Source organism: Coptis chinensis, chromosome 3 (genome assembly GCF_015680905.1).
Source record: "Coptis chinensis isolate HL-2020 chromosome 3, ASM1568090v1, whole genome shotgun sequence".
Lineage (NCBI taxonomy): Eukaryota > Viridiplantae > Streptophyta > Magnoliopsida > Ranunculales > Ranunculaceae > Coptis > Coptis chinensis.
In genome coordinates, this window is record NC_141458.1 from 102176705 (window position 1) to 102187270 (window position 10566).

General features: G+C 31.5%; 1 protein-coding gene across 1 annotated transcript; it reads left to right on the plus strand.

The window, feature by feature from the left end:
• Nucleotides 1-9801: 9801 nt before the first annotated feature.
• LOC147512277 (uncharacterized) lies at nt 9802-10338 on the plus strand. The gene has a single exon (XM_086598693.1). The coding sequence runs from the start codon at nt 9802-9804 to the stop codon at nt 10336-10338; it is 537 nt and encodes a 178-aa protein (XP_086454819.1).
• The last annotated feature ends 228 nt before the right edge of the window (nt 10339-10566 follow it).

Genomic DNA, 10566 nt, shown 5'->3' on the forward strand with positions numbered 1-10566 from the left:
TATTATTCACTACGCGATGACTCGGAACCCACCAACTTTTTTTAGAGTGATTTTTTACTTTTCCTCCTAGAGCTCCAAACGAAATTTGGACCACACACGGGTACACTAAATTCCTACCGAACAGGAGTGAAAACTGTCACAAATTTCTTCCTTACGCAATTGCCCTAGACTGAAATTAGAAATTCTTTCACTTTCACCAACATTGGCGTCAAATTGTGCGTGGGTTTTCTATGTCTTTCTCGTTCCAAACATATAAAACTAGGAGAGCTAAAATATAAAGAGGCCCGTTTGGTACATGTGATTGCTTTCATCAGTATTTCTCTATTTTCTCAATCTATTCTCGTCACTCTAGTCGATCCAATTTTCTTGAAAAGTTTAATTGATTGTTAACCGTATGGGTATAGTGCATTCTGTATAGTCAAATGTCTCTTATCGTTTCTTGGTTAAAAGTTTCAATTGATAAAAGTTGAGTTTGTCCGAAGCAGCAGTACTAAACATAATTCACATTGATTTGGGGTAATCTCTACTACTTATAAGGAGCGTGAGTGAGTGAGCCGATAGAGTTGTCGATCGATTTTAACAAGTGCTATTTTACTTTTATCAACTGAAACTTTTGAAACTTCCCACAAAAGAAACGATAAGAGACAACTAACTATATAGAATGCACTATATCCATACGGTTAACAATCAATTAAACTTTTCAAGAAAATTGATTCGACTAAAGTGACGGAGAATAGATTGAGAAAATAGACCATGTTAGCCAAGTACAACCTATTTGAGCTACAAAAAACATAAGAACAAAACTCAATACAAAAGTCCATCTGTTTTTTTCTGTTTGTTTGAGAGAGAGACCCTACTACTAAAACAGGGTACACGTTAGGTTCTTTATTTTTGGCTATTTTTGTTTTTTGAGGAAAACATGGTGGGCCAAAATCATAAACACTTATAGTGCTTAGATAATGTAAGGTTCATTTTAGTAGTAAATTTGACGCTAGTAGTGAAATATATTTGTAGCAACTAAAAGAAAATCAAAATCGATGTTCGTGCACAATATCGGCGAGCTATGTCCTTTTTTAATACTTCTAACTTCTTCTCAAACTTGAATGAATCCACGAGACTCCCGCCGCACGATTAGAGTTTAATTTTAGTAGTTGATTGCTATTTAATTATCATTGTCAATTTTAGTCGCAACTAATTTTGTTTGCATATTCTTATAATAATGTGAAAGCAATATATAGCGAAATGAGGTTGATTGCAACGTAAGCGTAACGTTTTTAAAGTCTTCTCCCCACTATGAAGTGCTTTAAGCGACCTATTTAGAACTTCAATCTATACTGGTCCCTCGGGTCCATGCTTTAACGTTTTTTCGGTAAAGATGGTTATCTATGCTTTGACTGGTGATGGTGTGTTTCTAGCGCGCAATTTAATTCGTAAATTGTACTCACTCCGTAGTTTATCTTAATAACATGGGAAGCTAAGTACTTGAAATTTATAATTCCAACCTTCAATTCAAAACTTTCAGGACCAAAAGACTAGAAGAGTGACCAAAGTAGAAAGTAGAAACCAGAAGGGACATCTATCGGTATCTAATGTACATAATTAATTGTTTGCATGTAATCGATTTAAGTATTCAAATGTTAGGAAAATATGTGAAGTTCTTAATTGTAAAGTTTGAATGTTGTAAAATAAAATCCTACTGCTTGCTAAAGCATTTGTAGAGTCACATCAACTAAGAAAGTGCATGCTTACATATCAAGCAGTGGTGTTGAGGTGCTCACCTCGACACTTATTGGGTAAAGTTGTGGACAGAACCTGACTATGAAGTTGTAGCCATGGCCCAAAATATCGCCGAAATATATGATATCTGATATCTCGCTGATTTATCTCGGTAAATTGGTACACCGATATCGATATTTTCGACATATATCTACCGAATATTGAACCCCTTTTTTCCGAAATATATCGGAATTTCCGATATGAAAGTTTATATCGCCGATATAATCGATATTTTCGAGATAATCGATATATATCAGTTGACTTTTTGACCAATTGTTAATAACTTAATATTGAAATATCCGAGATATATCGGCGAGATATCCGAGATATATCGGTGAGATATCTGATATTTTAGAAACTTTGGACTAGTCACCAAAAAAACCGAGATATCCGATATATTTCGGTTTTTTGGTACACCGATATATTAACCGATATCGAAATTTTGGGCCTTGGTTGTAGCTATCTATAGCCTTGAAAATAAAATATGAGCCGTGATATAGAAAGATCGATCTTTTAGTATTATTTTAGTATTAGCGCACAGTCTAAAACAACAACAATGTTACAACGTCAACGTAAGCTTTTCTCATAACACCCTTAGTTAAAATTACATTTGTCAAGATTATCTAAATTCATTTAATAAAATGTTAGAATGCAAAAATAAGGTTGGCAAACTTTAAAAATACAGGCGTTCTTTTAAATGATGTTTAGTGTATCTACTATTTATATACTAAAGCAGAGACTTCTAATGAAGGATCTTCTCTCTCCTATGTGGCACTCTAATATGAGAGTTAGTTTTTTTTTTTTTTTTTATATGTGCACTATAATATGAAAGATAGTCTTTTCTAATAGCCTACAATCTCACGTACATGGAACTTCTTTGGAGAGTTTAAGTGTATTTCTAATTCTTATATTTTGAGAGTTTGAATATATTTCAAATTCTTATATATTTTATCAAATAAAAAAAATTGTTAAAAAATAGGTGATTTGTAAAAAGTAATCTCCTATTACGAATCAAACACTTTTAGTGTTCTAATTCTTATATATTTGATCAAATAAAAAAAATTGCTAAAAAATAGGTGATTTGTATAAACTAATTCCCTATTACAAATCATACAATTTTAGTGTCTATGATAAAGCACCGACTTATTTCGAATATATCCTTAACATGGCCCCAAAACATAGTTAAAAACAATTATACAAAAAATAACATCACAAAATATATATATAATAGAAAATGAAAAAAATAAAATATTAATATATATATATATATATATATATATATATATATATATATATATATATATATATATATATATATAATCTTGAATGAAACTAACGTCAAAAAATAATTAATGGGGAACCGAAAACTGGATGCAAATACATCGAACTAATCTCAAATAATATTTAACAGAAAATCGGAAATTGGATGCAAATGCAAGCATTAAACTAATCTTAAAAAATAATTAATAGAAAATTAGAATATGGATACAACTGCATTAAACTAACCTCAAATAATAATTAACGGAAAATCAAGTGGATGCAAATACATCAAACTAACATAAAAAATTAATTGTCGGAAAATCGGAAACTAGATGCAAATGCATTGAGCTAACCCTCAAAGATTAAATTAACAGGAAATCGGAAACTGGATGCAACTGCATTGAACTAACCTTAAAAAAAAAAAATTATAAATTGGAAACATGATGCAAATGCGTTGAATTAATCTTAAAAAATAATTAACGGAAAATCGGAAACTGGATGCAACTGCACTGAACTAATCTCAAAAAATAAACTGGATGCAAATACATTGAACTAACCTCAAGAAATAATTAACAGGAAATCGGAAACTGGATGTAAATTCATTGAACTAACCTTAAACAATAATTAACGGGAAATCAAAAACTATATGCAAATACAACTTTATCAAATAATAAACGAGAAATCAGAAACTGGATGCAAATACATTAAACTAATCTCACAGAATAATTAACGGGAAATCAGAAACTGGATGCAAATGCATTGAACTGACCTCAAAGAACAATTAACAGGAAATTGGAAATTGGATGCAAATGTATTGAACTAATTGAAAAGAATAATTAACATGAAATTAGAAACTTGATGCAACTGCATTGAAGTGATCTCAAAAAATAAATAACGGGAATTGAAAATTAGATGCAACTGCATTAAACTAACCTCAAAATATAAATAATGAAAAATCATAAACTGAATGCAAATGCATTAAACTAACATCAAAACATAGTTAGGTTATATGTTGTAGGAATGTCTCGATAAGTATAGTTTTACATTTAAAATAGAGTTTATCTTATCTATTTTCGTATGATTGGGAACTCTTTGCAATTCAAGTAGCTTCAATATATATGAATTTCACCTTATTAGGCAATCTCACAAAACTTCAATCAAACTTCTATTATTAAACAACAAAATAAAGTTGAAGGGTTTTATCAAAGGTGAGTTTTTTTTTAATGGAGAGTGAGGTTTTCACGTTATAAGAAATTTGGTTGAGTTATCAATATAATATTAATATATAATAATTCTGCATATTTGCAAATATTTTTCAGAATAATTAATATAACAACACTCATTCGTAGATAATCTTTGAAGATTCCACATAGTGAGTCATGCATAATTTAAAGAATAATTAATGAGAAATCGGGAACTGGATAATCTTTGATGATCCCACATAGTAAATCAAGCATAATTTACTTTTTATGTCATGTTTGCAAGGACACTACAGATGGATCGGTAGAAGTTGGTATTACACACCACATTGGATAATTAAGGGTCGCGGTATTGGCACCCCCATAAATGGGACTAGCACCCCTTTGACCAATTCAACGGTACTAACACCCCTCCATTAAACACACAAAAAATACTAACGGCAAGCACCTGCCGCGGGATCACACAATCCACGGCATCAGGTTGTCACGAGATCCCATATCCCACGGAAGGTGGCTGCTGTGGGTCTTTTTAAAAAAAATATTTTTAATAGCCACCATAAAAAAAAGTTAGTTGTCGCGAGATGATTTTCTTTACTAAAATGGAGTCTTTGCTTGTGTTAATTATCAAAACTCTTCTCCATTAATTTGATCACAAAATTTTCTTATAGCATATGAAAATATTTGCCGCGAGATAGCAAAATTATGGCTCGATTGTATACTTTTTTTGTCATGATTTTGGTGTTGTTCTTGGAGTGTATAAAGAAACTTTAAATAAGAAAATGAGGTATCCATATGTCGTGTGTGTTCAATATGCAAAATTTGAAGTGAAAAAAAAACAAAAAACACAAAAAAAAATGCCGCGGCAATTGCCTGCCGTGGGATATGCGATCTCGCGGCAGTCTGATGCCGTGGATTGTGCGATCTCGCAGCAGTAGCCTGCCGTGGGATATGAGATCTCGCGGCAACTGCCTGCCGTAGAACTATGGACATGTGGGGTGTAAAAGGACATATAAGGAATAACCATTATTGTTTTACTTTTTGTCAAAGGGGTGCTAGTCCCATTTATCGGGGTGCCAATACCGCGCCCCATAATTAAAAGGAAATCGGAAACTGGATTCAAATACATAAGTGAGCTCAAAGAGTAATTAACGGGAAATTGGAAATTTTATGCAAATGCAATAAACTAAACTCAAAAAGTAATTAACTAGAAATTGGAAACTGGGTGCAATTGTATTAAACTAACGTCAGATAATAACTAACAGGAAATTAGAAATTGGATGCAAATCCTTGAAAAATGTTTAACGGGAAATCGGAAACGGTATGCAAATACATCAAAAAAACCTCAGATAATAATTAATGGGAAACTGGAAACTAGATGCAAATGCATTGAACTAAACTCAAACAATAATTAACAGAAAATCAAAAACCGAATGCAACTGCATTGAACTAACCTCATAGAATAATTGGTGGGAAATCCGAAATTAAATGTAAATGCATTGAAATAATCTCAAAGGATAATTAACGGTAAATCAGAAACTGGATATAATTGCATCGAACTAACCTCAAAACATAAATAATCATAAACTAGATGCAGATGTATTGAACTAACCTTAAAGAGTTATTAACGGGAAATCGGAAACTGAATCCAAATGCAATGAACTAATCTCAAAGACTAATTAATGAAACATTGAAAAATGGATGAAACTGCACTGAACTAACCTAAATGAATAATTTACAGGAAATTATAAATTTGATGTAACTGCATTGAACTAACCTCAAAAAATAATTAACGGGAAATCAGAAACTTGATGCAAATGCATTGAACTAACCTCAAAGAACAATTAACATAAAATTGGAAATTGGATGCAACTACATTGAACTAACCTCAAAAAATAATTAACGAAAAACCAAAAACTGGATGCAACTGCATTAAACTAAAATCAGAGATTAACTAATGGGAAATCAGAAATTGGATGCAAATGCATTGAAATAACCTCAAAAAATAGTTAACTGGAAGTCGGAAGTCGGATGTAACTGCATCGCACTGACCTCAAAGCATAAATGTTCACTTTTTTAGCCTTCTCACATGAGTAATTATGAATAATTAAGAACCCAAAACGAAAGTGAGTTTATAAAAATAGACTCTTACATGTATGCAAACTATATATAAATTATAAACTATCGAACTAACCTAAAAAAAATAATTAACGGAAAATCAAAAACTGGATGCAGATGTATTGAATTAACCTCAAAGAGTAATTAACGGGAGATTGGAACCTTGATGCAAATGCAATGAACTAATCTCAAATACTAATTAACGAAACATCGAAAACTGGATGCAACTGTACTGAATTAACCTTAATAAATAATTAACGGGAAATCATAAAGTGGATGCAATTGCACTAAACTAACCTCAAATAATAATTAACGGGAAATCGAAAACTTGATGCAACTATATTGAACTAACCTCAAAGAATAATTAATGGGAATTTGGAAACTGGATACAACGTACTATATTAAACTAACCTCAAAGAATAATTAATGAAAAATCAGAAACTTGATGCAACTGTATTGAACTAATAACCCTAAAACATATTTGTATTATATGTAAGGGGAATAAATGTCTCGACAAATATTGTTTTGCATTTTAGGTAATATTTATCATAATTCATTTATTGTGATTGGGAATGCCTTGCTATTCAAGTAGCTTCAATATTATCTTAGCCACATTGGGCATTCTCACAAAATTTCAATCAAACTTCTATTGTTAAACCTAACAATAAAAAGAAATCGATGAGTTTTATCAAGGTTTAATGCTTCCTTTTTATAGAGAGTGGTGCAAGATATTTAAATGAGTAATTAATATAATTTTCATATCTCATAGCTATGCATAGTTGCTAATATTTTTTAGAATAATTTAATATAATGACACCCGTTTGTAGGACACATTCATGTGATAAATCTTTTCAAGTGGGAGTAGTGTATTCTTTGAGGATATGGAAACAATCAATCTGTTTTAGTGATTTGTACACATTAGTACGTAAGCTGAGCGGTGATGATTTACCGCTAAATTACTATAAATCTAATAAAACTATTATACAAGCTAGACTGAGTTTAAGATAATTCCATTTGAAAATTACAGATTAATATCCTAAACCACAAAGTGAAAATGCTATCTCAATTTGATCTCTTACTTTCCAAGTACTTATGCACCATAATCGCTGCTCATTAACGTATTTTCGATTTATTTTCAATAAAAATATATTTTGATTCGAAAATTTGTCGCTAAATCACTATAAATATAATAAAACTATTATACAAGCTAGATCGAGTTTAAGATAATTATATTTGAAAATTACGGATTAATATCCTAAACCACAAAGTGAATAGGCTATCTCAATTTGATCCCTTAGTTTCCAAGTATTTATGCACCATAATCGCTGCTCATTAACGTATTTCAGTTTATTTTCAATAAAAATATATTCGGATTCAAAAATTTGCCGATAAATCACCATAAATCTAGGAAAACTATTATACGAGCTAGATCGAGTTTAAGATAATTCTATTTGAAAATTATGGATTAATATTCTAAACCACAAGAGGCTATCTTAATTTGATCCCTTAGTTTCCAAGTACTTAACCATAATCGCTGATCATTAACATATTTCGGTTTATTTTCAATAAAAATATATTCTTATTTGAAAATTTGTGTAAGACATTTTGCAAAGCCTTTTCAGCACACAAAATATTTAATAGATCCCAGGTGTATGCCCAGGTCCAAAATCTAGTTAATACTAAAGTGAGATATCTATCTAATAGGAATGGTGTGGGCCTGCATGCAATGGCTATAGGTTATAGGTTGGTGACCTATAGATCCGTCATTACCTATATATATATATATATATATATATATATATATATATATATATATATATATATATATATATATATATATATATATATATATATATAAGTTGACTCGTTTCACAAGTCACCATCCTAGTTCCCAGCCCAGTGACCCACGTTTCTCTTTTTTTTCGCTAATGCAATCCCACGTTTCTAAAAAAAAAACAACAACAACTGGAAGGTCAAAACAAAAAACAAAATAGCAATTTATTCTTATCTTCTTCTGCAATTCGAGTTCCGCTCCACTGCTCCAATTCCGCAAAGTTCCACCAAGGCCCAATCCATTTATCATTTTATTCCCTATTCATTATCTAAGGTAAATTGTTTTGCATTATGTCTATATATTTTTTTTCGTTTTTGTTTTCCAATTTTCAAATATTAATGTGTTCTCTACTTGACCACTTGACTTATTGCCTTGTTAACTTATAGTTTATGTTGGAATATTAGATTGTCATTTAATTTTTGGTCTTATTTAATTAGTTAAATATTATTGTAGTTATTATTGTGATATATATATATATATATATATATATATATATATATATATATATATATATATATATATATATATATATATATATATATTTTTTAGTATAGAACAAACTATTGATTACGAAATTGTTATGATTTATCTTAGGTAAGAATGTCTGAACATCAAGCTCATAAGAAAATGAAAACCATGTTTTCCTTCTTTAAACCCAAAGATGTCACCCTGGGAAATGATGTAACTTCTACATCTAGTCTTGATATTTCAAGACTTGATAGAGATAGCCAACCTCCTTCACAAGTTTAAGTTGTTGAAATTGAGCAAGTTGAACCTTCTTCTCAAGCCCAAAGAGTTAGTGTTGAAGAAGTTGACTCCACATCTTTATTTGAACGTGATCCAGGTAAACGTATTCCAATATATAATTACCTGGTTAATCAACAAAATGATGTTCGGCGAGCTTTTCTTGGAAAGGGGTGTTGGCTACTTGAACTCAGTGAGAAAGAGTATCCATCCACCATATTCGAAAAACAAACTCGCCAGTTCAACTCCTCTTAGTTCACACTCTTTCCTTGGCTATCTAGAGTACTCACTCTATACGGATACAGCTTATTGTTTTCCATGTTTTATATTTGAAACAAATCCGCCGAAGCATCCTGCATTCACCATTGAAGGTTTTAAATGTTGGAAGAAGATTAATAATGGAAAGAAGTGTTCCTTTTTGCAACATGAAGGAGGTCCATGCCTACCTTATAGGTCGGCGATGATAGCTTGTGAAAATTTCATGAATCCTTCTCGACATATAGATAATGTGTTAAATATATTATCTAAAGAAGAGATTGTTAAGAACTGTTTGCTAGTCAAAGCTATTCTTCAGTGTATTCAATTTCTTGCACTACAAGGGATTTCTTTTAGAGGTCATGCCGAGTCCAAAAAATAAAAAAAAATGGTGAAAATTTCAAGGGAGTGTTGGGATTTGTAGCGATGTTGAATGACAAGATTGCAGAATTATTAAAAGATGCTCCGAGAAATACCACATATACCTCACATTCAATTTAAAAGACACTTTTGCATATCTATGCCGATAAAGTAAGAGAGAGAATTCGTGAGGAAATTAGTGATGCAAAATTTTGTGTCCTTGTTGATGAAGCACAAGATAATTCAAACAAAGAGCAAATGGCGATTGTCCTAAGATTTGTTGATAGAGGTGGTTTTGTTAGAGAGCATTTTCTTGGTATTGTTGGTGTTAAAGACACTTACGCTTTAACTTTGAAAGAAGCTATATGCAATATCCTTGCTCGCCATAATTTGCAAATTATAAATATGAGAGGTCAAGGTTATGATGGTGCTAGCAATATGCGTGGTCAATGGAATGGATTACAGGCATTGTTTCTGAAGGAGTGTCCATATGCATATTATGTGCATTGCTTTGCACATCGTCTACAACTTGCTTTAGTTGCGGCTTCTAAAGATGTTTATGATGTTTGGTTGTTTTTTTCCAAGTTGGCTTCCATTGTTAATCTTCATGTTATGCCTAAGTGTAAACAGGAGTTGGAAGATATTCGGAAAAATGAAATTGATAAGCTGGTAGCTAGTGGTGAACTTGTTATTGGAAAAGGAGATAATCAAGTTTCTACTTTGCAACAAGCAGGAGATACTAGATGGAGTTCTCATTTTGCTTCGGTTTGTAGCCTGAAAGATATGTTTGTATAGTTCTTGAAAGCATCATGAAGAACGGGTCAAGCAACTCTATGCGTGGGGAAGCTAAATGTGCTATTCTTGCAATGAAAAGTTTTAAGTTTGTTTTTCTTTTTCATTTATTGCATAAGACTATGAGAATTACTAATGTCTTATGTAAAGCCCTGCAAGAAAAGTCCCAAGACATTTTAAATGCTATCAGCTTAGTCTCCAGTAGGGGTGGAATTTGAGCCGAGTAGTTTG